Source organism: Hibiscus syriacus, unplaced genomic scaffold, assembly GCF_006381635.1.
Source record: "Hibiscus syriacus cultivar Baekdansim isolate YM2019G1 unplaced genomic scaffold, ASM638163v2 tig00110108_pilon, whole genome shotgun sequence".
NCBI classification, from domain to species: domain Eukaryota; kingdom Viridiplantae; phylum Streptophyta; class Magnoliopsida; order Malvales; family Malvaceae; genus Hibiscus; species Hibiscus syriacus.
Window position 1 is genome coordinate 323323 of NW_024062592.1, and position 27911 is coordinate 351233.

Below are 27911 nucleotides of genomic sequence, written 5' to 3' on the forward strand. Positions count from 1 at the left end.
TTGGAGCAAGATATGGTTTCATGACGTCTAATAGTGCAGAATCAATCAACGCTCTAAGTCGTCATTCCCGGAAATTACCCATTACTATGTTAATGGAGTTTTTTCGAGCCTCTATTCAACAGTGGTACTACAAGAAAAGAAACCATGCAGGTATTATTTCTTTGAATTCGTAACTTATCATATTTATATTTTACTAAGTATTGTTTATTTAAATTTACAGGAACATTGGAACATCGTGTTACACCATGGACTGAAAAAAAGATAACGAAACGTGTTGTGAAGTCAACGTCATGGAGAGTTGAACCATGTTCAAACACTTTGTTTCAAGTACTGGATAATAACTTAAATGGGCTAGTCGATCTAAATGCAAAGACGTGTAGTTGTATGAAATGGCAAACATCTGGTTATCCGTGTGGCCATGTTATAAAAGTTGCTCTTCATTTAAACCAAGATGATTCAAGCGCATACGCTATGGATTGCTACACTACAGAAGTTTATCGACAGACTTATGCCGAGATTGTCTACCCTATTCCACATCCTTCTGAGTGGGACATACCAGATGACTTACAAACAGTTTTGCCACCAGCCATGGACAGAAGGCTACCTGGCCGACCAAAAAGTCACGATCGTATACCGTCTAAGGTGAAGAGAAGAAGAGATCGACATGTAGTCGGTGCAAGGAAAGTGGTCATACAAGGTTGACATGTGGATCACCAGTGCCATCAAAATCATCTTTTCCTCTACCAAAATATGGATCCTCATCAAAATCCAAAGCTCATATGGTGTCAAGCAAAAGGCAACCATCTTCAAAATCCCAATCACAATTGGCTTCACCTTTTGGGACTGTTAACTTAGGTAATTTTTAAATGCAAACGTTGTATTATGTGGATTTTATGTGTGAACTTTTAACATTTTCAGTTGAATTAATGACTCAGGCCAACCATTTTGACTTAACCAACTCTTGTTATTCAGTTGTTATCACTATTAGGCATGCATTTGACTATCGCAACACGGAAATTACAATCGCAACGAGAGAATCGCAATGCGAAATGAAAATCGCATTGCGATTCTCTCGTTGCGATTTTCATTTCCGCATTGCGATTTTCATTTCGCATTGCGATTCTCTCGTTGCGATTTTCATTTCGCATTGCGATTTTCATTTCGCATTGCGATAGTCAATTTTACCTTCAACATAATGCATATTGAAATCAACAAAATCAACCATTACATTTCGCAATGCGGAAATGCAAATCGCAACGAGATAATCGCAATGCGAAATGAAAATCGCAATGCGAAATGAAAATCGCAACGAGAGAATCGCAATGCGAAATGAAATCGCAATGCGAAATGAAAATCGCAACGAGAGAATCGCAATGCGAAATTAAATCGCATTGCGATTCTCCCATTGCGATTTTCATTTCCGCATTGCGATTTTCATTTCGCATTGCGATTCTCTCGTTGCGATTTTCATTTCGCATTGCGATTTTCATTTCGCATTGCGATAGTCAATTTTGCCTTCAACATAATGCAGATTGAAATCAACAAAATCAACCATTACATTCAATCAATTAAACAAGCACAAATAAGAATTATATTCGCATCAATTACACAAATCAACTTTTACAAATCATCTTTTACAAATCAATTAAACAATAAAAAAATAAGCAATAATTCTTATTTCCGATCATCTACTATTGAATCAACTTTACAAATCAATTAAACAATCAAAAAACAATCAATTAAACTATTGAATCAACTTTTGCAGCCATACATCATTTTCACGCAGTTCACTTCTGAGATTAACCTGCAGAAACCAAACATTTGCTCAACAACACTTTCTACACATCTAAAACCTACAAACAGCAAATTATTGAATTCTAGGTACTTAACCAAACATTTTCAAACCAAAAGTATATAAACTTACCAATTGTTTATGGACATTTTTATAACGCGGATGCAGGTAGGCAGCGTCTCGTATATATCGATTTAGCCATATAATGCCGAAACCACACGCCTACTGCAGCTCTATCTCTATCGGTGGGAGGTAGATACTTGATGCTTCCCGTCGTCAAACGCTCCAACGCCAAGCATACGAGAGGACCACAATCTCCTCTGGCTCCGCTCGTTTGTTGTGGCGCGGTCTCGTCTCTAATAACTGTAATATTGAGCTTCTTTGGCTTCTTGTTTCCAGAACGAGTCCAATAATTGATCGCATCCAAGAATTTAGCCAAATGAGAGCTCCATCCCTTAATAACATCTCTTAAATCAGCCAATGATATGTAATTTATCATGCTGTCATACACTATTGTCTTAAGGGATGGGAGCTGAAGCTCGACGAGAATCCAATGTTTACGTTCCAAAACAGGGATAAACACCTGCAATCATAAGTAATAATTCATTCATTTGCGCACTTATTTCATAAAACCTTTAAACTCAATCTAAAATAATACTAACCTTATCGACCTCCCACCATGCAGGATAAAGTTTAGCTTGTCCATTGCCCAAATCAAATGATTCATTTCGTGCATTCTTCAAGTGAACGGCGTGAAAAGACGTCGGCATAATTGTATATCGTATATTTTTATTTTTCTTAAGTTTTCTTATTATTAGAAGACGTGTTACCCACGCATCGATATGCTGTTTTACAAAAAAAGACATATATTAGTGACTTACATAAATTTAAAAAAAAAATTAATCAAATTGAAATATAAGAAAAATATAAGACTTACCCCCCCATCGAAATAGCCATTGTCTTCGACCCCTAATAATACGCCCCACCAAGACCGATCAAGCAACAAATAGATATCATCGGTGAGCTTGCATATGTCAGTGAAACACCCCTGGCTCCGCTCATGTAGATAAAAATCAACAGCGGTCTTAGCCCAAAGGGTGTTATCCAGAATTGTGTCCGGTAGTTGTTCCCTCTCCTCTTCAGATACCGGTATGGTACTGGCCGGTAACTCATACAAGAGCCAACTTGAATCCATCATGTCCGGCACGTCAGAGGGTTTCTCAAGAAGCCTACATATGACGCCATGTGAATCGGGCTCTTGAATGGTGGGAGGGACCTCTTCATGATGACAGTGGCCTCTTGAACGGTGGGAGGGGACTCTCGAGGAATGATAGGGGGGCCTCTTCAACGATAGGAGTGGACTCTTGAGGGATGACAGGCGAGTCGGGCTTCTTCTTGCGGTGTCTTCGCACTATTGGGGTGTACGGAGACTTAATAGCACGTGCACGCTGTCTGATGCGTGAACTCCGTCGTGCAAGCATAACCCGACGTAAAGCATCCACTCTATCGGGCCGCTAAATAATTAAATACAAAATCAGTAAATAAACAGACATGATATTTAAACAGTGAAAACAAAGACAAATATGTTTCAAACTTGCATTGTATTCACCCAAGTCATTATTCTATCATAGTTCACAAAATGCATCAGATAACAAAGAAAAATATGTTTCAAACTAATACCCTGAAGTTAGTATTTGTCTTTGTTTTGTCTTTTGGTTGAAAGTAAATTTATCCATTCAAGTTTCAATTTGCAGAAGAAGAAATAGTTTACTTTCGCAACACGAAACTTAAAATCGCAACGCGAAACCAAAATCGCAACGCGAAATGAAAATCGCAACGACAGAATCGCAATGCGAAATGAAAATCGCAACGAAAGAATCGCAACGCGAAATGAAAATCGCAATGCGATTTTGGTTTCGCGTTGCGATCTTGTCGTTGCGATTTTGGTTTCGCGTTGCGATTCTGTCGTTGCGATTTTCATTTCGTGTTGCGATTTTGGTTTCGCGTTGCGATTTTAAGTTTCGTGTTGCGAAAGTAAACTATTTCTTCTTCTGCAAATTGAAACTTGAATGGATAAATTTACTTTCAACCAAAAGACAAAACAAAGACAAATACTATTTCACAGTGTTAAAGAATACACAGTTTAGCAGAATTGGCAGCAACCGAACAAATTTACTTTCAACCAAAAGACAAAACAAAGACAAATACTATTTCACAGTGTTATAGAATACACAGTTTAGCAGAATTAGCAGCAACCGAACAAATTTACTTTCAACCAAAAGACAAAACAAAGACAAATACTATTTCAGTGTTAAAGAATACACAGTTTAGCAGAATTGGCAGCAACCGAATAAATTTACTAAGCAATCTAAGTGAAATGGCTAATCTAAGTGAAATTACGAGTAAATTTATCATTAAGTTAAATATGGAAAATCTTAAACTTACCTCGTTGCGTAGAGTATGAACCTCATTCTGCAACGATACTATCAAAGGCAGACGACAACTTAGTCCAGGTAGCTTTCCATATATATGAACCCCACGGAAACAGATTCCATGCATTCAGGTCCTCTACCAATATTATTAGCTCCCGATGAATAGGTTGTCTGGCCTCTCTGCCTAAAAAGCCGGCATACACAAGTAGTAGAAGGCATACTCGGACAACATCGACGTCATCCATCCGAGTGAAACCAGCTTTCTTATTAAACAATTTCTTCAGGTCGTCGACATGTAGGTTCGGCTTCTCCATTGACTCATCCGGAAAAACCCGGGATAACCATGATGGGCGGGCGATATGACGAGTGTACCGGCCTACATCATCGTGTCCGAATCGTAGACCAGTGATTAAGCAGAACTCCTTCCGCCCAAAACAAGTATACGCTGGTGGAAAATGAAATCATATCTCTTCCTCACCACGTTGTATACTGTCGGGTAGATTTGATGTCATGGTCTGAAGCCACAAATGGGTCAAATTAGCATCTCCACCCGGATGCTGTACTCTCAGCCATGGCCCGAAGCAGGTTTCCTCAAACAATTGTCTTTGAGCAGGTGAAAGCTTCTTTGCAATTGTAGTGGCCAGGCTGACTTTATTTCTCAAGGTCAATTGAGCCGAAAAAAATTTCTACAAAAACAATAAACATACCAAGTTAGATATACCAAAAACTACACTGTGAAGATATACCAAAAACAATAAACATAAAAAGTAGTAGTTTATTCTTGAAACTAAAATTTGCAACACTGTTTTGTCTTTTGGTTGAAATGAAAATCGCAACGAGAGAATCGCAACGCGAGATGACAATCGCAACGAGAGAATCGCAACGCGAAATGAAAATCGCAACGAGAGAATCGCAACGCGAAATGAAAATCGCACTCGTTGCGCTTTTCATTTCTCTCGTTGCGACAGTCATTCTCTCGTTGCGATTTTCATTTATCTCGTTGCGACTCTTCTGCAAATTGAAACTTGAATGGATTGCATTACTTCAACCAAAAGACAGAACAAAGACAAAGACAAATACAAACTTGAAAATCGGAACGAGAGAATAGCAACGCGAAATGAAAATCGCAACGACAGAATCGTAACGCGAAATGAAATCTAAGTGAAATGGTTAATCTATTATTGAAATGACCAGTAAACTTATCATCAGTTTCAATATGAAAAACCTACAATAATGCAAACATTTCAAAATAAAAATAATTAAAAAAACTAACCCTCGGAGGTTGATTTTCCATTTCTGAATATTGTGAGGGATTTCTGACCGTGAATGGTTGTGAGGGATTTCGCCGGAGATGGGGACGGAAATCTTCGGAGATGGGGACGGATTTCTTCGCCGTAGAGAGTGAGAGATGGAGATGGGACTGAGTTGTGATTTTAGGTTTTAGGTTATGAGTTGCGATTACGGGATTTTGTCTTAATATTCTTTTTGTAATTTTGAAAATAAAATACGCGTAGCGATTATAATGGCGCTTTAAATATCGCGTTGCGATTTACGGATACGCGTTGCGATTTTATGTATTATCGTTGCGATTTACGGATACGCGTTGCGATATACGGATACGCATTGCGATTTACCCATACGCGTTGCGATTTACGGATACACGTTGCGATTTACGGATACGCGTTGCGATTTATGTGTTCGCGTTGCGATTTTCATATTCGCGTTGCGATTTTGGAAAATCGCAATGCGATTTTCATATTCGCGTTGCGAATTTATACTATCGCATTGCGATTTTCAAGAATCGCGTTGCGATTTTGGAAATTGATTTGCGATTCTGGGGATCGCGTTGCGATTTTTATTTCGCGTTGCGATTTTGTTGGTCATTTTGGCAAATCCAAAAAAAGTTGGTTAAAATCGTATATTATAACTTTTTTTTGGTCACTGAGGCGATTTTCTCTTTTATTTATCATGATATTTCATTGGAGTTACCGCGTAAGTGACTATTTTGAAAGTTGAATTACTAAAACAAACAAAAACGACCTTTTGTGTAATTTGTCGTTTTATTTTTGTTGTAATTTTTAGTATGGCTCTCCTTAACCCGCCCATGGATTTAATTGTCGGTTCACGTCCCGCGTTCGATTCTATACAAACTCCAGGAAAACCTCTCTCTTATTCTTTTTAAGAAAAGAGAGTGGAAAGAACCGATTTCAATTTCACTCTTTTCTTCACTTCTGGGTCCTTTTATTCTTCTTCTTGTTCTCTCTAGCTTGACACTGGAAATGGCTTCTGAGGAACAGTTATCCGCCATTAAGGTACGGAATGAATATCTCATGAAACAAAGCAATAATAATAATAATAATAAGCATTTTGTGTAACTATAGTTTAACCCTTTCTTTCTCTTGAATGGTAGAAGGCGAAAGTGCTTATGGTAGGGGCGGGAGGGATTGGCTGTGAGTTTCTCAAGACTCTTGCACTCTCTGGGTTTCAAGATATTCATATTGTAAGTTACTTACTAAAAAAATTCTTCAAAATGTTAAATTCTTCCTAATTGGAGTTACCTCTAGGGTTTAAAGTATAAACAGTCTAATTTCGCTTTCTTTTAGAATTAGGTGATTATAGACATTTGGTATCGCGGGAGCTCGTTTTAGAATTCACGGCATGGGTCTCAAGTTTCGTTTGTGTTTCATATCGAAACCGCTCTATGTGTATAATTTTTGACAATAAATATCAAGATAATCATCATAAAATATTCTCTAGTGATTTTCTACTGTCTCTATGGGTGATGACCCTAGAGGTTTCATGTACTGAAGATTATAGGATGCGTGTTTTAGGAAGAGTTGACAAAATCTGTTTGATATATAACTGATTCTGGGGTTTTGATACAATTGGTTGGTAATGGTGGTAGTGAGAGTCAAGGTGGAATCTGTGGTGCTTTGATGCATGCTATAGGAAATAAGAAATTGTAGCAGCACAGAGGCCATCATGCTGGGAACAAGGAAATACCGGAAGTTTAAACTGGCAGTGAATGTTGATGGTGGTAGTATGATTTTTCCCTTAGGATGTTGATGGTGGTAGTGGTGGTTACTGGTTACTATACTGATTTCTACAGTGGTGTGATTATTTGGGATTGGTTACAATGATAAAAAAAAAACTTAGATGGATAAGTAAGATGGTGGCAGGTGCTGATAATATGTCGTTGACGTGTTGGGTTTCAGTTTTCTGTGAGAGGGGAGCTATCAATTATATAGCTGGTGATTCTAAGAGTTTTACCTGGGTGTTGTCTTTTACTGGCTTCAGTAACTAGTATAATTTCTTTTTTGGAATTTATTTATTCATGCAATTATATATCCGCTTCTAGATTGACATGGACACTATAGAAGTCAGCAACCTGAACAGACAATTTTTGTTCCGGCAATCCCATGTCGGACAGTCTAAGGCCAAGGCATGTACATTTACAAGCATTTTTTACTTGTTTGCCTTAATTGGTATTTATAAGTTAATGAAGTGTATTTCATCAATATTTTAATCAGGTTGCTCGAGATGCAGTCTTAAGATTCAGGCCTAACATAAGCATTACACCATACCATGCAAATGTTAAGGAGTCTTGCTTCAATGTTGATTTCTTTAAAGAGTTTGGTGTTGTGTTGAATGGGTTGGATAACTAGATGCAAGGCGCCATGTAAATCGTCTTTGCTTGGCGGCTGATGTCCCATTGGTTGAAAGTGGGACCACAGGGTTCTTGGGACAGGTAATCTAGGTTTTTACATGTCTTTTAGCTATAATGTTTCTGGTTCTTATCTTGTAAATAGGTTGTGTCTGGATTGCTCATTTTTTGCTTCATCGAATTTTCTGTATTCCATGTATATATGAATCCTCTCAATTGTATTGATCTTACATGCTGTATGACCAATAATCTTAGGTTTTTCTATTTTATGCAAATAATTACTTATTGAAGGAACTCGCCACTGGAACAGGTGACATGTTCTAGGCTATATGTTAGTAACATCTTAAGTTTCTGTTTGGACGGAGCTTGTTTCTCTTGGTAAGTTCTACTTAAGGCTTCATAACTTTTTTTTATCAAATAGGTCCTTTACTAATATTAATATGCAGAGATGCATCTCTGAAAAATATTTAAAAAGTTTGTTTTATCAATTTAATTTAGGATTTTCTTTGAAGTGTTTCTTTACTACGTACTCAATATGAGCCCATGTATTTTCTTCTTTGTCTTTCTATAAACATTTAAAAACTGAGCCTTATCATCGCTTTAGATTCTGAAGGTTAAAGTTTCATTGACATCTTGTCTGACTATTGAATATTTTTTTTGGTTATTTGACTTCAATAACATGAGCTTCTGTGTTTCATTTCTTATCAACTCATCTCTATCTCTCAGTCGATATAAGCTTATGGTTTGATATTACACCTTCGTTTGCTTGGATTTAGTATTACCTCCATGTTATTTAGCTTATCTGCTTGTTTTTGAATCCATATTGTATGATTATAACTATTCTGGGTGCAGGTTACTGTACATTTGAAGGGAAAAACAGAGTGCTATGAGTGTCAGCCAAAACCTGCCCCAAAGACTTATCCTGTTTGTACGATTACAAGCACTCCAACAAAGGTAATCATTCATTTCTGAGACATTTTCTTTTGGGTGGGAGTGATGTGGGAGTCATTTGCTTCTTTCCTTGGCTTTGAGCAACTAATAGTCACTAGCTAGAATTATGATATCATGTTTAGTTATATTGTTGCCTAGAAATTGTTATGCCTCAAGTTCTAATCATTTTGTTCAATTTGTAGTTTGTTCATTGTATCGTGTGGGCAAAGGACCTGCTTTTTGCGAAGTTGTTTGGGGACAAGAATCAGGAAAATGATTTGAATATGCGCTCTAATGAGACTGCAAACTCGTCTGAGCATTCAGAAGATGTATTTGAATGTAGAAAAGATGAAGATATTGAACAATATGGAAGAAGAATATATGATCACATATTTGGTCATAACATAGAAGTTGCTCTATCTAATGAAGAAACATGGAAAAACCGAAACAAACCACGACCTATATATAGTAAAGACATCCTGCCTATGAAAATAACTAAAGAGAATGGGGACACAGACAATGTTTCGGCCATGGCATCTCTGAGCTTGAAGAATCCTCAGGATATATGGAGCCTTGCTGAAAACTCAAGAGTTTTCTTTGAGGCTTTGAGATTATTTTTCTCGAAGAGAAGAAAGGTCAATGATAACCTCTTGCTTTTGAAAAACAGATTAGTCATCTCCTACCAAGCTAGACTGATTTGTTTTATCTTTTGACAGGAAATAGGGAACCTTACTTTTGATAAAGATGATCAATTGGCTGTGGAATTTGTTACTGCTGCTGCAAATATCCGTGCTTCTTCTTTTGGGATTCCTTTACATAGTCTTTTTGAAGCTAAAGGAATTGCTGGTAATATTGTGCATGCTGTTGCGACAACAAATGCTATCATAGCTGGGTTGATTGTGATTGAAGCAATCAAGGTTTTAAAAAAATGATAACAACAATTACAGGGTTAGTTCAGTTTCATTTGTTCGTAGTTGAATTTATTTTCTTTTGGTTATTTTGAGGTTCCTAAACACAAAGTAATTATATACTTCAGTTTAGATTAATATGATTTGTAGCAGTCATAGTCATTTGTTTGGAATTATACTTCTAAACTCCTCGATTTATATTTACAAATTGTTTTTTATAATAATTATATGTACATCAGTTCTAATCGTTTTTGTATGCCTATTCAGGATGACTTATTGTCTAGAACATCCTTCAAGAAAGTTGCTTCTAATGCCTGTAGAACCCTATGAACCGAACAAGTCTTGCTATGTTTGTTCAGAGGTATATCTAAAACAGATTTCTGATTGGAATTTCTTTTGTTTTTGTTTCGATTCTTACTTGCTTATATTTAATCTCTCTAAAACAGACACCACTATCCCTTGAGGTTAATACCAACCATTCTAAGTTGCGGGATTTCATTGAAAAGATTGTTAAAGGCAAACTTGGCATGAACTTCCCTGTAATTATGCAAGGGGCGAGTATTCTTTATGAAGTTGGTGAAGATCTAGAAGAGGATATGGTATCAATTTATGCTGCAAACCTTGAGAAAGTAAAACTTTTTTTTCCCTTTCTTTCAAACCAAATCCTCTAATACGAGTCTATTTTTCCTTTTGTGCGATTAAATACATGTGGATTAAAGTCTTGAAATCACAGGTGTTCTTTTACACTTTGGCACCTAAGGCAGTATGATAATTGTCGTTTGTTTCTTGTCACAGGCATTATCTGAGCTGCCTTCTCCGGTTACTAGTGGGACTGTTCTCACTGTAGAGGATCTTCAACAGGAGTTCTCGTGCAGTAACAATATCAAGCACAGGTTTGTATTTACTTTGATTATCATACTGTAAAAAATTTAAACCCCTTTTGTCATGGCTTGAAGGCTCTTTTAAAGTATGTGATGAACATTGAATTTGCTTCGTCAAATTAGTTTAGTTGCATCTTTTGTTCCTGGCCTTTTGTATCGAACTCCCTGGTTAACATATGATGAAATTATTTTTCTAAAATAAAATATATTTTGTGATTACAAGTTGACAAATAAGATTTGTTACTTTGTTTCATTATGATGAGTAAGGGCTGATCTCGAAGTTGTGACTTAATATGGAGACTTTTTTTCTCTCCTTCCCAATGACTAATTTCTCTATAGAAGTTGCATCAATAAATTTGGGTTGTGCTCGCAGGGAAGGATTTGACGAGGAGAGAGAACCTGAGGGAATGGTTCTCACTGGATGGGTGGAAGCTTCTGTTGATAAGGACAATAATAAGCCTATCGGAAATGGTGAAAGTACATCCAGTGCTTTGCCATCAGAGGAGATTGTGGAGGGTGAGAAGGATATTGAAATTCAGGAACCTTCAGAGGGGACTGAAACTGTTACTGGGAAGAAAAGAGCACTGTCTGAGGTTAATGAAAGTAGAAACCAAAAGGCACTCAAAAAGCTTGATGTTGATGATGGGGATGATGAACTCGTTATACCCGATGACTATGAATCACTCACCAAGAAGAAAAGGTTCTAACAGGTTTTACATATTGATTATGGACATCATCTGACCTCTAATTCTATAATCGTTAGGCTAAATGGTTATTCTTTTTGTAGACCATAATCGATACATGTTAGGACAGAATCTATATTGTTTTGATTGATTAGATGTTACTAACTGTTATGTCGATTCCGTTTTTTTCGTTTAAACAACAGCGTGTAATCGTCGTAGTTTTAGATTAACCAGTCCTGTTAGTGTGCAAGTATTCATATTTAACATCAATGTGAAATGAAAATTATCAATGAAAGTGCTTCCTCGTTGATTATTTGAAGTGGTCCAATGTGATTGCAGAAATGAGGAAATGAATTTTAATGATGTATTCATACAGTTATATTGTGTAATATATATGGTCTGATGCAGATATGGCACAAATTGCAGCTGAGATTGACAACAATTCTCATTGAACTTGAAAACTAAAATTGATCTCTATTCTGTAATTGTATACAAAACTGACAATTGCTATCCTTTTCTTATGATTGAGTGATAATTATACACATGAAATTAATGGGTTGTACACATTTTTATGCCTTCCCAATGTAACTGCAATGGTGAAATTATTTATATCCAAGTTAAAAAGCAGTGGTCTTTACTGTTTTACCTGCCATTCAGGCTTTGAAATTGTGCGAACATTGCATTTTCTGAGTGATCATCAATGGCTTGAACTTCACCTGGACCCTTGTCTTCCTGGTTGTTATCGATCGGAGGACTTGCGGATGACACCAAGATAGAAGGTTGGGAAGTGATGCTGGCATCCGATAGCTTGGCCTCGTCCTCCGTCATGCCTTCTGTGAATGCTTCTTGCAGTTGCAAGGCGTACTCAAAGTTCCACAAAACATCCCCCATTGAAGGGCTGTCGACACCGTATTCAGCCAAGCATTTCTCGGCGGCGGCGGCAAACTTCTTCGTTGATTCTGGATTGATGGAACCTGCTAGATGAGGATCGACAACCTCTTCAAGCAAATCCTTCTGCTTCCATTGCCTTGCCCAGTCAGCCAAGTTAACCTGCTCTCTTGGCAATTGTGGGATAATGGCAGGCCTTGCACACAAGCTTTCAAGCAAAACTACCCCGAATGAGTAGACATCGGATTTTTTTGTCAATTGTTGGCTTCTGAAGTATTCAGGGTCCAAGTACCCGAAGCTACCTTTCACTGCGGTGCTAAAATGAGTCTGTCCCATGGGTGTGTCTTTCGACAGACCGAAATCAGCTACCTTGGCCACAAAGGCATCATCGAGCAAAATATTGGTGGTCTTAACATCACGGTGAATGATCCCTTGTGCGGTACCGGTGTGAAGGTAGTGAAGTCCACGAGCAGCTCCAAAACAAATCTGCAGCCTCTGCGTCCATGATAATGGTGGCAAGTTTTTTCCATACAAGTGATCCCTGGAAGGTCCATTCGACATGTACTCGTAAACTAGGATCATTTCGTTGTTCTCCTCACAGTAACCGATTAGTGACACCAAGTGTCTGTGCCTTTGACAGCATCTGGAGTTCTGTCTGGAACTCATTGATACCTTGTTCAGATTGTGGGTTTCCTCTCTTCACAGCAACTCGAGTCCCCTCATCGATAGTACCTAAATAGACATTGCCGAATCCACCAACACCGATTATCGCACACGAATCAAAGTTATTTGTTGCTTCTTGCAGCTCCACCAAAGTGAAATATCGACCTAAGCCGGTGCAAGTGTTGCTCTTCTTAGAACCATTGCCCCTGTTCAAGGGGCTATTGTTATGTCCTACATGGAGTGGGAGCAACCAATTAGAAAAACTATTCCTCTTGTGCCAATCTTGGGGTATCTTCTTCCATTTATAGACCATTGCACCAAGACCCACAAAGGCACCGAATGCCATCGCAAAGACGATCACAACCACCGTGCCCTTGTGGGACAGTTCGGAGTCTCCGCCGACAACACCGTGCTCCCCATCCAAACTATCAGCCGAGTTGCTCATTTTCATCACCTCCAAGCCATTAAGGATCGCATTACTCTTCCGGTTAATGTGATTCAATGGACCGACCTGAACCTTTAGTACATCACCGAAGAGCGAAGCGTTCACCACGGTATCTTTGTAATATGGAACGTCCAACCTTCTGCCGCTTAAGCCCAACAAGTCCAACCGGATACTGCCATCTTACCATTAATGTAAACATTGAAATATAGATCATTGAGTGCCTTGCTAACAATGTCAGAGAAATGCATCCTATGCAAATAATCAAACGCTCTATCGATGTCGAACTTCCATGAGACATTGGTCGAGATGTATACATCAGCCATCTCAGTAAGCGTCAAATAAATAATTGTCGGTGCGATCAACTGCGTGACAGCCGAGGGGAATCTGATCGAATTCAACAAAGTCGAGGCTTCCTTGGCTAAATTCTTGTCTTCAAGATAAGTAGTGTCAGGTATCCATGTCCTTCCTAGTGTATCATTCTTCGAGGTGATCAAAGGTCCCCCCATGTTAATCCTGTATACAACTTGATAACCATGCCTGGTTAAACCGGAAAACCTGTCAACGGAAAGAAGGGAAGTCCCTTCGTCGGCGATCAAGCTATCGGGCACGGAAATGACCTTAATCGCGTTTATAAAAGCGAATGAATTATTCAGAGGTTGAAACTTGAGAGTAAATGTAGGATCAGTCATGTTAAGCAGGTACTCCTCGAGGATCGGTATCGAATTATTTATTGATCTTGAATTTGTGCAGGAGAGCATACCTATTCGCCGTCACCGAGAATGTCGATTGTCGGAGATCGTATCATTTATCTTTCATCGCAAAGAAATGGAGACGCACCCAATGGTAACCGGGTCGTTTCAAGGTGAACGAATACGTTGCTTCTTCGGGGAAAACCTTGGCATTTAAGTATATAGATGAAGGAACATCATTCTTGGTTTTCAAGTACTCAGATGCTTCTTTATCTGTTTTAAATTTTCTTCCATCGGGAACCTCTGGTGGCGAATCGGCACCGCAGTCGACGAGGATGTTGTCTTCGGGAGTGAAGGAATCAACACCGGTCACGGCGGAGCATGAAACAAAGACGTTAAAGAACAACACCACCAGGAGGATTGCCATAGATGATGATGAAAATGGTGGCGACAGTGATGACAAAATGGAGGATAGAAAACAGTCGGTTTCCGGATTTCTCGTTTTTCCCCCTATCTATCTCCATCCTTCCTCCTGGATGTTGTCGGAACGGAACCCAACAACGAGGATGTTTTCTTTTTTCTCATTTATTGAAATCTCTGTATGTTTTATTTTAATTTATTTTATTTTTTGGTTTGAAAATCAATGGCAAAAGGAATCGACAGCAGAAATGGAGTTTCGGATGGTTCCTAATTACGAGCAATGTTCGTGGAGAAAGATTTTGGATTGATCGCTGCTTTCCCTCCATTGTTAGCTAACTGTTAACAAATTTAACGGTTTACAACAAGCTTTGGACATGGTCCACGGCGGAGCAAAATTTAGAACTTAGACAAGTTTTTTTTAATGCTTGTACACTTCGAACAGTTGTTAACTTGTTTTGCAGTTAACTTTCTTACTTGTGTCTTCTTCTTACAGGGAGTGGGGTGCCATGGTTAGCATCAACTTATCACATTCCAGCTTAGTTCTAAATTGTGGCTGAATCCAGCATAACCATCGCATTCTAATATTTTTCAAGGCCACTATAGTTATATTCGCAACTTAAAATTTTAATTGCTTTTTAAAAAAATAAATCACGTCATAATATCTTTAACCACAATATAAATTCGTAATTACGACCACAGCCACAATTTAATATTATCTCTAAATCTAAATCTAATTCAACTACGATTCTATCTTTCACAAAACGCACACCGACCTATCCCAATCTCAAATCCTGAAGAAACTGATTCTTTAACCGAGATTTGAGTTAAAATTTATTAGGTTAGGATTAGTCGGTCAATAGATCGGATACGATTAATTAAAAAAAAAAAAAAGTCAATCATCCATTACAATTAGTGTAATAAAGCCAAAATCGAGAACGATATTAAACAATAAACTTTATCGGAAATTGACATCACACCTACCATCTAACGTTACGTTGTTCATAGGCCAGATGTCGATGTCCCCGCAATTAGCTTCTAACGTCTCGCAGTGTTTCTGCATATATTTAGCTTTCAGACAAACCACAGCGTCCACCTTCAAAGAAAACGCCATTCCATGCTGCTTCCAATACGTCTCCGACCCCAACACATCCACTTTCAGTCGTCCCTCTTCCTTTTCAACCTGATAATAGTCGTTTAAAACGCCAGAAAAGCGCTGTTTTCCACCGTCGAAAATGGATACCCGAAGGTCCGTGTAACGAATCGAAGCATACTCGTTGGGGTTCTCTAAAATAAAAGTTAGTTGGCGGTTGACGGTGTTGTTGGGAGAAATAGTATCATTGAAAGCGGCAATCGACTCGATGAGAATGATCGGAGGCCTACTTTGTTGATACGTGAAGAAGAAACCGGTGAAAGCGATTGAAATGAACAGCAAGGAGAACGCAACGAGTGTGATGACAAACAGTTTCGGACATGGACGCGGCTTCGGTGTCACCAGAGAAGGCTCTTGTGATGTAATTACGGCTGGTTCTTCGTGATATCGGGGTGTTACGTAGCAGTAATCTACTGGGATTCCCATCACAACCCTGTCTTGATTCTCCATTGGCATGACTGGAAATGCTTGTGATTTTCGGAGATTTTGACGAAAGAGATTTGCTGGAAAATCTTAACATTACATTGCAATTATTACTGTAATTACCGACTTGCAGTAATTCAGAAATCAAGGATTTCTTTCGCTTGTATGTTAATTATTTCCTTAAAATGACACTTAATCCATATTTTCCATACCGGTGTTAGACACCAAATGAATTAAAGGATAAATTACACTAATAATCACTAAACTTTTAAAACGTTTCCATTTTGATCATGAATCAACTGTTTTTTACTTTGATAATTGAAATCCAAAATCTTCCATTAGTCGCCGGTGTTAAAAGAACTTGTCATTTCAATCATAATGTCATTAAACCATTAATGATCCCATTCTTCTTTAATAAAATAGAACTCTCCAATGCCATGTCTAGATATTGACTCAACTGTTATTGGCATGCAAGCTGCATGGTCTAGAGACCGAAATTAATTTTTTTTTCTAACGACAACTCCAATAAAAAAAATAATTGATTTTAATGACCAACATAAATATGCACTACTATTAGTGTAATTTACCCTAAATCAAATTTCATTCCAACAATATTTCAATATAGTTTGAATCTTGTCGATCATCTCCAACTTATAGCAGTGTATACCGGTCAGCTTAAATCGATACCAAATAAACAAAATTTCATTCGATTAAAATTTCGACGTTTTTTAACAGTCTCGATCGATTCTGACATCCTTATTACCTCTATTATTCATCATTAAGGAATCATCACATGCGTATACAACATAGGAAGCATGCTAAATGCAGTCCCACCTGATTGTGTTTCATAGTTGATTTCTTGAGGTTAAAGATATAGCCAAAGTCTCACTGCCATTGCAGGGCATCTAAAGCTTGTCGGTGAATCTTTTCGTCTCCGGCTGCCACTACATTAAAGCCTAGAAGACGAGCAAAATTAACCAGATCAGCAATGTTCCACCAACAGTCGAATTCAAGGTTAGACTTATTCGGAAAAAAATCATGAAAGAACAAAGAAAGAAAAATCATGAGTGTCGACATACTTGTAGCTTGCGAACTTGCAGAAGCTTCCCAATGGAGCTGATTTCCTTTCCAGTCACTTATAACACCCCCAGCACCCTCTATAACAGGTATAAGTGCGAGGAAATCGTAGGGCTGCCGAAGATTTTGATCAGAGAAAAACATCAGGTTAAGTAGTTCCATGTCTTTCTAACTTCCACTGCATTTACTGATCTTAAAAAAAACACTAAAAGAAATTTGTACCCGGAGACCAGACTCGACGACAAGATCCACATAACCGGAAGCCAAGAGGGCATAGGCGTAGCAGTCACAGCCATATAGTGGCACTTTCACCTGTTGAAAAAACTGAGTCAAGACTGTACATCACAAGAATGTTGTTCTTTTAAGTCTTTTATCATGAATATTCTTACCTTAACCAAGGATCCTGAATTTTTTTCTCATTTTGGAAAGTCTTTTCTAATATCAGTTACTAACTAATGGGTAAATTTAAACAACACCTTATATTATATAATCCACTCGAAACAGAAATACACAACCTTGTCTCTAACACGGGCAAATGCCTCGTTAGCATCTCCACTGAACAGATGGGGACTTGTGGTATACCTAAAACACATAAAGAAAAAGGTAAGTGCATAGAGTAAAAAGGGTCCTTTCGGAGACTCGAGTTTTGCAAGAAGACTCTTATCATATAAACCATGGAACATAATTATGTCAAGTAAGATCTAGTCGACGACACGGAAAACATACAAATACGCTCGTGACAGTTCTGTACAAGTTCGTGTAGCCACCTCCTGTCCATTCAATGTAGTTGCCCTTCCACTTATTCCAATCCATCTTTCTCCAAGGACAGGCTGATCAATTATACCAAGAATCTGGAAAATAGGAATGATAAAGACCGTAAATTAAACAAAACTCATGAACCATGATGCACTTTTCAAATTCGATGCATGACTCTTATACAAAAGGATGGTTAATTACACAGTACTTATGCACTATGATGCATTCGACTCGAATACAAGAGGTAGGTACGATAGAGTATTTGACAATGTTCAAAACATAAGTCACAAACAATCAAAAGCGAAATTAACCCATGGAAGTGTCCGCTGGGGGTAAAAAAGCAAACAAAGTTTAGATGAAAAGGACAGCATATTCATGGCAACTTGCAAAACTAAAAGCACTTAATACAAATTCATACGATTCAGCTTTAAGCAAAGCTCAAAAGGCAACTTTGCAAAACCGGTTTTCCTAGGATGACGGTGGAACCATAATCCACCACCAATGAATATTAGCATAGGCCCAAGAGCGCTGCAGAGGGTATAAACGAAACTTACTGGTTTACCGTTCTTCAGCAAAGCAATGAGAGTACCGAACACCGGTTTTCCTGGAAACCGAGAAGCATAAGCTCGCTTTAGGCCAAAATTCAACCATTAAACTAAAATTTTACTTTGAATGAAAATAGAAAGGGAGAACTAATGTACCAGTAATGAAACTTTTTGTGCCATCTATTGGGTCTAAAACCCAAACATAATCTGCAGATTCCTCTTTACATCTCCACCCTTTCTCCTCCCCATAACTACAATTAACAGTTCTAATATTTCTTAGCAAACAGAGATTTTAAATAGATAAATAAATAACTCATTTCTCACATTGCATGAGAGGGAAGGCTCTCCATTATAATGGAAATCATAGATTCCTCAGCAGCTTGATCGGCAATGGTCACTGGACCTAAAATCGATGAATTCAATAAGCCCAATATATTTAAACCAAAAGCATTCGCATTTACTTAAATTCAAGCAAGGGAAACTTACTCAAATCTTCTTTATCAATAATGTCGAATTTCTTCCTAAAAAAGCTGCGAATGACTTCACCGGCGGCATCGGCTAGCTTGTTTCCGACCTCGACGAAACGGTCGAGATGGGTGTCGTTTAACAACGAAGGGTCGGTGTGAGAAGAGAGTTTGGAGTGGGGAATCATGGGTTTAGATCGGAGAGAAATAGTGGGGATTTTGAAGGCGGGGCGTGAGAGGAAGGGAGTTTTGTTGGGAGAGGAGGGAGAGAAAGAGAGGGGTTTGGAGGGGAATGAAAGGAAATGGGATTGGGATTGAGAGAACATCTGGAAGGAGAGAAAAATGGTTTATCAAATAAGCTAGAAAGAGAATAAGGGAGCGCTTTTGGCAACGGAGCGATAGCTAATGACTGCCGACAACTTAGAGAGAGAGGCAAAGAAGAAGACGAGCAATTAATTGCTCCAAAAATAAAAAGAAGACAAGTAATTCACCACAAATTAAACGAGTAACGATAATAAAATAATAAAAATTAAAGATAAAAACACAAATTTACATTAAACACGCATATAATATATCCGGGAAGCCGTATACTTTAGAAGAAGTTTGTATAGTTTGAGAAGGGGTTTTGATTGATCGATCAAAAAGAAGAATCTACTTCAATCGATATGTTTTTAAATACGATCATACATAACATAAAAATCACACTTGAAAGGGGTGGACAATTAGCTAGAGCAGCTGGTGCTGTAGCGAAACTAATTGTAAAAGAGGAAAATCGACCACATTAAAATTACCTTATGAGGAGGTCCGTTTGATATTCAAAAACTGCTCAACGACAATTGGACAAGTGGGGATTGTTGGGGTGAACCAGAAAAGTTTGAGTAGAGCCGGATCTAAATGTTGACTAGGTAAGCGTCCTGTAGTAAGAGGAGTAGTTATGAATCCTATAGACCATCTCCATGAGGTGATGAAGAGAGGACTCCAATTGGTAGAAAAAAACCCGCAATCTCTTGAGATTATCATGCACTTAGAAGAAGAAGTAGAAAAAAAATAAATATAGTGATAATTTGATTCTTCGTCGCCGTAGTAAATAGGAGAGAAAATAAAAAATAGAAAATATATAAGATAGATACACCCCCGAACGATTTAGAAGTAAAGCGTACAAAATAACACGTTGATTCACCAGGGCAGTTTTGCCTTGATCTTCTCCCTCAAACACATCTCCTCCTGCTCAAGCTGAGGCTGAGCAGGCAGTGTGGTGATTCTGGTGGTTGTGACGGAGGTTTCGGCAGTGGTCTGAGATTCATCCTCCTTGTGATTTCCACATATTGGTTTCTCCATTATTTTGTCCTCCTGCACTTTCTTCTTTTCGTCATCCTCGAACTATGAAGTATAAACCCAGAAAACAGTTCAAATCCAGAAAGAAAAAGAAAAACCTCGCAGTTAACTATATGTACCAGAAGGGGAGATGGTTCATTCATTACCGAGCTGTTGCTGGAAATAGCGGGGGGATGGATCTCTTCCTTGTTCGAAACCTCGTAACGCGGCGGTGTAGGAAGCTGACGATACTACTGCTGCTGAGACTCGGAGGCAGGACGATTCTGGGGTTCCATCATCTGATTCTGACCACCGTGCATAGGTTGATGGTTGGTGGTGGCTATACCAGTGACGCGCATGGGATGACCATGTTCATCGGTCAATTGAACCGGGTTGCTGTGCACATCGGTGAGTTGAATTGGGTTGCCATGTATCTCTTAAATCAGCCATCTTTATATGAAACTTTATGGTCTATTGAGTGTGAGGGCGATGACATTCATATACTTATTTGATGAGACGGTGGAGATGACAAGTACAATTTCTGTCCTACAGGTGGCGTGGCGAGGCGTTTGCAAATGATACATTCAAGGTATAGCCACGTCAGAGAATCGATGTGGCCACGTGGTGGGTGACAATTGCCAAATTGCATGCAATAACAACCGAAAGTGCGAGATATTCATTGAAGATTTGATAATAAAATGTATAGGTTTTCAATTAGTAATAATAATTAATTTTATTGAATAAAAATAAAATTATAGAAAATTTATAAAAATTAATGTAGATTAAATTACAACAATCAACATTTTAGAATTATAAAATATATAAATAAAACATTAAAATAAGATATATATTAATGAAAGTAGGTCAATAAAATAACTAAATAACATATAAAACTACGACATCAAATTTAAGATCAATCTCAAAGATGACAAGAAAAAAGATAATGAAAAAAAAAGGTCAATGATCATCTACTGAAAAATTAAATCGGGTCGAGCTTGGAATCAAATGTTAAAAGTATTAAATAATATTCAATCAGATATTATTTTACCATGCCTACTTGCGCTGTTAAGTGAAGAATTTCTCTGGTGGGGTCCGACGTACATTTAGCATTCATAACTGGAGACGAGCAAGTTAAACAAGTAATTGCTCTTCTAGGACGAATATCCAGAACCAATTAACCATACAAAAAATTCATATGAATCAATTCGTGTATGAATATCCAAAGCATGAAACAGATAAATCTGTACAAACTACGAATAAGATCACTACTGTAATGCCTATATTTATTTTTTCATTCATTTTTTCTTCAATATATCGATATATTCTTTTCACCAGTAAATTAGCAATATCTCCTTTACAAGGGTGAGTTCCACCGGATATAATCCTGTCGATGAAACTTCATACTGATGTTAAGAATTCCTTATCCGACAGAACTCCAAAGAAATGCATAACTGTGACATTGAAGCTATAAGAAAGGCAGTTTTATTTGTCAAAGAGAGATACTAACCTCCTCAAAGCAGACACAAAGATCATGTTTTGCTAGATTTGGTCCAGAAAAGACCCTTTTTCCGGGTAGAGTGATTCTCTGAAGGGGGGCTACTTTCCTTTGATCCAAAAGAAAAGTGCTTCCACAGGAAAGGTCTGCTCGAGCTTTTCATGTTCGAACTGGAGGCCTCTCCTTCGAGTCCATTTGTTTTTGGACGATTAAATACAACAGGATCATCGTCAATATCACCATCAACAACTCGGTTCCTTGATCTTTTGTCGATTTTAGCCTTAAAACCAATTTCAGCTTTAAATGCTTTCTCGGATAATTTGTGAGTTGTCTTCTCCCCGAGTGTACATATTTGGCAAGCTGGATCATACTTGTCGATTTCAGGGGTCATATGTTCCAAACATTCAGCATGGTAAACATGCCCACATGTTAGAACAGCAACGACAGGATGCTCATTGCTAATAACAATCTTCTGGCTGCTCCACAAAGAGTTTTCCAATAGTAACTTTGAGCAAACACCACATGTTTGCAGATCAACAGAGGGAGATGCTGAAATTCGGCTACTGGACGTGCTAATCTTCTCAGGATGAGAACCCCATTTGTCATTATCAAAAGGCCACCTTTCCCTACGAGATGTAGCCATAAGTTCAGAAAAGGCATGCATAGACCAAGCATCAGAAGAATCACCACGAGAGCCAACGGTTGATTCGTTACTCCATGAAGGCATTACTGGCCTTTCCTCACGAACTGAGTACCTATCCAGTGATTTCGATTCCAGAGACCACCTTGTTGTCGTTGAACTGGTAGGATGCACATGACTCTGGGAAGACAAAGGGGATGTAGCAAAGGAGGAAGCTGATGGCAAAGAAAATGATGACTTAGGAGGAGATGAACACGTGGCTGTTGGGGCTTCCATTGACTCCCTCACCTGAAACACAATCCAGAATTCTTAAAGGATGATCAGAGAGTTGGAAGCGGGCATGAAACTGCTCCTACAGGAAATAGCATTACCTGCTCGAGGTTCACATCAACAGAGATATTTCTTGAAATAGATTGATCTGCATAATATATGTAAAAGAACGTTAGAAATAACAACTGCAAAAGAACCTTTCAGGCATCCTTTTATTTTTGTTAAAAATTGGAAAACTAACAAAATGATAGAATAACATGACTAACATTTAACAGAAGACTTGTTTCTTCTACTTGGATATTAACACAAGCAAAGAGACAAGAGAAGCAAATCTCATGCAGAGCCAGAACCAGACCCCCCCACCCCCAAAACCCATCCAAAGAAACCAATATAGACACCATAAATATCGTATTTCGTTCTTTACAAAACTCTGCATGACAAACACAAACTGAATATAAAGCATTCATGCATTACTCACACTGTATGGAACATAAACAAGGTATAGTAGGATCATTCAAGAAGTAAAGCACTGCTCAAAGGAAAGCGGAAAAGGCCAGAAGGTCCAACCTACATAGGCCAAGACTAATCCTGCTATGCATGCAACTCCTTTATTAAACAATATTTTCAGGAGAATACTAAAGATGTTAGCCAAGTAAATTATGAAATATAAAGGTTCACATCTTCAAAAAGAATGACATAAAATTTTCACCTTTAACTAAATTATACAATACTGTTCCCTTCCAGTGCTCACAAGGGCTTGAGCCCATCTGTTTTCTGATATTTGATCAGAAACACTTCTCTATGTCTACTTCAGCCACTATTTATCTATTCAGTTATGTTGCCATATGATACAGTAATAGCAGGAAAATAAGCTTGACATTTAAAAGTATTTCCAACATTATTGAGTGCGGCATGATTCGCACTTACACCAACATCCAAGCAGATTACCTGAAGCGGGGGTTCTCAATTTTCCTCCAGCTCCTTCTGAAGTTGGGCACTTTTTCCATGTACGAGACTGAAAACTCCAAGACAGACTTCCATCCTCCGAAACACAAGCAGATTCATATTTGACCTCTGATCCATCATTCCGACTAATCGCATCTGAAAACCAACTTACAGAAGTGTCTTCACCCGCCACACGCCCACGGTTATCCCAATGAAAACTCCACGTTGGTGAACACCTTGTATTCCTATGTAAAAGTTCACTGCCTGATCCATTTACTATAGCTTTGTCTCTAGAAGTAACACAACAAGCAGCCCCCATGATCCACCACAACTCAAACCGATGCTATAACGGTATTTAAAGAACCATCATTCTCATTACTGGAAAATGAGCATCTGGGAGAACTGCCAACAAAATAATCCTTTGTTTACTGACATAAAACGAAAATCGTCAATAAGCTTATTGGTAATTTTAGAGGCTAAAAATAAAATATTAGTAATTAATAATTACTAAAGTTAGAAAGAAATTATTACCATTATTGATAGAAAAATTAACTTTAATCAGTTAAAAAATATATATTAAGAGACAAAGCTTGTAGGCTTAGAATAACACACTCAGAATCGTTATCCACACTGGCTCACCCAAATCTCAAGGGAAAGAAAACACAGTGGATTTTTTTAAAAAAAATAAGCACCGAATATCTATATATATATATATATATAGAGAGAGAGAGAGAGAGATAGATATAGATATATAGTTAAACGAACAAAATCGAATTCAAAGTAAGATTCAAAATAAAAGCCTAAATAAGTAATAGCAGTGATTCATTATCAATATAACGTGGAAGGAACCTCTCTAAAAAGTTTTTCACAACTTTTTCCAAAATAAACACAGTAAAAATAATCAACGAAAAATCATAATTAAACATATATCTCGAGAGGCAAAAAAGAAGGAAAATAAAAATTACTGATAAATTACTACGATTTTACATGATTCTCGGCTACTTTTGATAAATTACTACAAGTAAAATCAGAACCTGACGCAACCGGACCATTCCTGCCGGAGCTCCGGAGAAGACGCTGTGTCAGTGATCGAAATATCGGCGGTTTCACAGAAAGGAAAATTACAGAGGGGGAACGAAGAGGCTGCTTTGTTTCTTCTGTGCTTTTATTTTTATCTTTCTGTTTGTGTGAGGAAATAGAGGAGTTTTAGACGGTTTAGTAACATCGTCATTGATAGTTTATTAGGATCAATTGAGGATTTGTTTACATCATGTGGTATTTGAAATATTATCGTATCGAGTTAGTGACTTGTTAATAAATATTATTAAAATATAATTTTATCATATCTTATTTAATATGTTAGAGTTTAGTTCAAATAACCGTTAAATTTTTTAATAAAAAACATGATTTTAAAACATATAAATAGGAATGCAACCATTTTATAACTTTTACGATAAAGTAATATCTTATAGTTAATAATTATTTTATAAATTTCAATAATTGAAAATTCAATAAAAATAATACTCTGTGAAGTTGAGGGACTATTAGTATATTTTACCCAAAAATATTAAGACAAATATTGAATTTATATATGAATTTTAATTTTAATGTGTACTATAATTATAAATTATAAATTTATATATATTTAATTTAGTTTTATGTTATACTAATACTTTATGGTGCATGATGAATGTATGTAATATTTAATATGTTAAAATTGATGTATTTATAAATAAAATAGGAGTCGGTAGGTTTAGACTACGATGAGGCTTATTGCATGATGTTTAACCAATCAAATGATTAAGTGGGAAAAGACATTATGTCCCTTAAGCAAGGTTAAGAGTTCGAATCTTATTGCTTACGAATGGAACAAATTGGGTTGGAAGGGTTGTCCTCACCTTTACAATACTCAATCTAAATTAGTCGATCAATAGATCGGATATCAGTGATTAATTAAAAAAATTAGAATTAGGTCAAATATGCATGTAGGACGTGTAACAACAAGCACAAATGTCAAACTTTGTGATGGGAAATTCTTTGTTTGGTGGATTGATGTTTATGGCTCAACTGATCTTTACATGTGTAATGAGTTAAAAATTAAAATGGACGTTCGAGTTTAATATATTTTTTATTAAAAATTTATTTGGTTTAATTTAAAAAGTTTGCACTGTAATTTGATTGATTAAGAAATAAATTAAGAGAAAAAAAAGATTTACGATGGATACGAAAATTATTGTATTATTATTTTTGTCTAACTAATATTATAGTGTTTGTATAACTATATAAAGATAATATTTAATAATAATAGACTAAACATCGAGTTCATATTAAATCAGTGATTAAAATGATGATTTTTTTATGTAATTCTTAAAGTACTTATAATCTTTACGAATGTTAATTAATAAAATATAAACCACAATTTTAAATTATTAAAATAATAATAAGTTTTTGTAAATAATGCTAGGAGTTTAAATTTTTAGATATAGAAAATCACCCTTAATATTTTATAATGGGTTTCTACATTATTTAAATTTAGATTATTTAATTAATAAATTAGATACAATTATTAAAATACAATGATAATAAATCTATTAAATTAAGATATAATTTATTAGAATTGAATTTTTTAAATAAATATAGTTATAAGAAAAAGGTTGCTTGTGATGTTTAAAGTTCATGGATAGATACCTAACCGTCGTCGTCTCTTTTATTTTCTTTTGCTTTTGCTTTTGGGTAAAAGTATTTTTAATTAATAATCATTGAAACATCAAAATCAAATGAAATTAGGTGAACTCAATTTCCCATTTTGAAAGAATAGGGAAGATGTTGGTGAATTAGGACATAATTCACCTAAAAAATGATTGTCTCTTGTTCGTGGAGTAAAGGGGAGGTAAAATAGTAGACTGCCCCAATACTAGGTGGAGAGCAACTTCCATGGAAGATCTCCAAATTATGAAATACCCTCCATGAGACTCGATCTCACGACCTTAAAGTTAAGAACCTTGTGCTCTACCAACTGAGCTAGATGATCATTTCAATAATTCACCTCAATGTTTTCTTTTAGGCGACTTCATTGAATAAGTTTATGATTTTTAACTATAATTCGAATTTGTTACCTAATTAAAGATTTTGAGATTTTTTTAGCTTTTAAAAATATTTTGATATTTCTTAGAAAATAATAATAATTTTCAATTATTTGAAAAATAAATATTTTAAAAGTTTATAAAGGCGTCACGTGTCACTTTTCGAGTGGTTGATGAGATTTTTTTGACGTCTGTTACAATCGAGATGTTTAAATAATAACATTAGAAACAGTGGACATCTAAATTGAGCAAATAAAGTTAGGTACATAAATAGAAAAGTAAGTATGATTTAAATATTTTTTTATATTAAATCTATAGAAAATGACAATCATAGATAATTATCATTAGCAAAGGAATGTGCTCTCAATTTTTCCCCCTGTTATGTTATATATTTTAGCTGTAGTTTTGTGTTCCATCCTCATCGTAGCTGATAAATGAATTATCATTTTTTCCTTTAATACTATGGTATTTTGCTCCTCCACATACTTTATAAAGTTGTTGAAGGTCTTGAGTTATTTCTGCATATTTCACTATACTGAACATTCTTCGCATTATAAGAATTAAGATTTAGTGACCATTTAATTAGGAATTTTTTTTATAACGTAGGACCTCCCAAGGCCAGACTAACCCTACAAGACAACCTCCGGAGGTGTTCAAAGAACCCACCACTCTGTCCACCGTTTTTTTCAAGATTCCCAACTAGCACAGTTCGAACCTAGGAAATACCATGGAAAACGGCTTGGTCATCTCGCAGCAACTTATAGCCACTCTTCACCGGGCAAGCCCCAGAACCATCGGGTCGCCAAACAATTTCATCATTCAAACCCGCTTTGGACATAGGGATGGAGCAAATCTTGTCCACGTGTGCATCATCAAATAGGTCCTTCAGAACATCATATTTCCTGGTAGCATTGAAGCATCCATGAGATCAGATACAGTCGTGTATGTAATTGATATCGATGTTTTGTCTTTTGATTCGACCGTCGCCAGGACTCGGTAACCAAGGATCATTCTAAATATTGACCCATATGCTCCTCCAAATATGTGAGGGATTTGAATACAAACTGGGATGTAGAAATTCAACCCTGGGGTGATATCTAGCCTTAATAACCTACGCAAGAAAACAGTTCGGTTGAGTAATAAGCCGCCGACATTGTTTAGCAAGGAGAGCAACATCAAATTGACAGAGATCACGGAAGCCTAACCCCCCACACGATTTGGGACGTGTAAGACGACTCCAAGCACACCAATGGATACCTTTTCTTATCCCACCGCTCTGTCACCAGAATTTCGCCTTGACCTGCTCCATAGTTCGACATGAAGTGGTAGGCCAAAGAAAACAGTGCATAGTGTA

General features: G+C 37.0%; 2 protein-coding genes and 2 pseudogenes across 2 annotated transcripts; 1 reads left to right on the forward strand and 3 right to left on the reverse strand.

The window, feature by feature from the left end:
* Nucleotides 1-6417: 6417 nt before the first annotated feature.
* On the forward strand, nucleotides 6418-11486 carry LOC120214809 (annotated as a pseudogene).
* A 446-nt stretch (nucleotides 11487-11932) lies between these two features.
* Nucleotides 11933-16001, reverse strand: LOC120214760 (annotated as a pseudogene).
* Nucleotides 16002-16648: 647 nt separating this feature from the next.
* LOC120214810 (bifunctional phosphatase IMPL2, chloroplastic-like) lies at nucleotides 16649-19219 on the reverse strand. The gene is made up of 9 exons (XM_039212616.1): nucleotides 18833-19219; nucleotides 18671-18749; nucleotides 18503-18597; nucleotides 18356-18405; nucleotides 17772-17896; nucleotides 17561-17627; nucleotides 17268-17357; nucleotides 17048-17159; nucleotides 16649-16924 (listed from the first exon to the last, which is right to left on the reverse strand). Exons 1-9 carry the CDS (start codon nucleotides 19134-19136, stop codon nucleotides 16854-16856), a joined length of 993 nt encoding a protein of 330 aa, XP_039068547.1. The 5' UTR covers nucleotides 19137-19219; the 3' UTR covers nucleotides 16649-16853.
* Nucleotides 19220-21541: 2322 nt separating this feature from the next.
* LOC120214811 lies at nucleotides 21542-24665 on the reverse strand. The gene is made up of 5 exons (XM_039212618.1): nucleotides 24509-24665; nucleotides 23478-23902; nucleotides 22631-22677; nucleotides 21633-22547; nucleotides 21542-21577 (listed from the first exon to the last, which is right to left on the reverse strand). The coding sequence occupies exons 2-4, from the start codon at nucleotides 23791-23793 to the stop codon at nucleotides 21654-21656; spliced, it is 1257 nt and encodes a 418-aa protein (XP_039068549.1). The 5' UTR covers nucleotides 23794-23902; nucleotides 24509-24665; the 3' UTR covers nucleotides 21542-21577; nucleotides 21633-21653.
* Between the last annotated feature and the right edge of the window lie 3246 nt (nucleotides 24666-27911).

Coding starts and splice junctions, on each gene's coding strand:
- LOC120214810 (XM_039212616.1), bottom strand. CDS start 19,136: ATGTTCTCTCAATCCCAATCCCATTTCCTTTCATTCCCCTCCAAACCC. Junction 18,406..18,502: donor CACAAAAAGTTTCATTACTG/GTACATTAGTTC, acceptor CTCGGTTTCCAG/GAAAACCGGTGTTCGGTACT. Junction 17,358..17,560: donor TTGCCCGTGTTAGAGACAAG/GTTGTGTATTTC, acceptor TTTTTTCAACAG/GTGAAAGTGCCACTATATGG.
- LOC120214811 (XM_039212618.1), bottom strand. CDS start 23,793: ATGGGGGCTGCTTGTTGTGTTACTTCTAGAGACAAAGCTATAGTAAAT. Junction 22,678..23,477: donor ATTGAGAACCCCCGCTTCAG/GTAATCTGCTTG, acceptor TATATTATGCAG/ATCAATCTATTTCAAGAAAT. Junction 22,548..22,630: donor TTGATGTGAACCTCGAGCAG/GTAATGCTATTT, acceptor ATTGTGTTTCAG/GTGAGGGAGTCAATGGAAGC.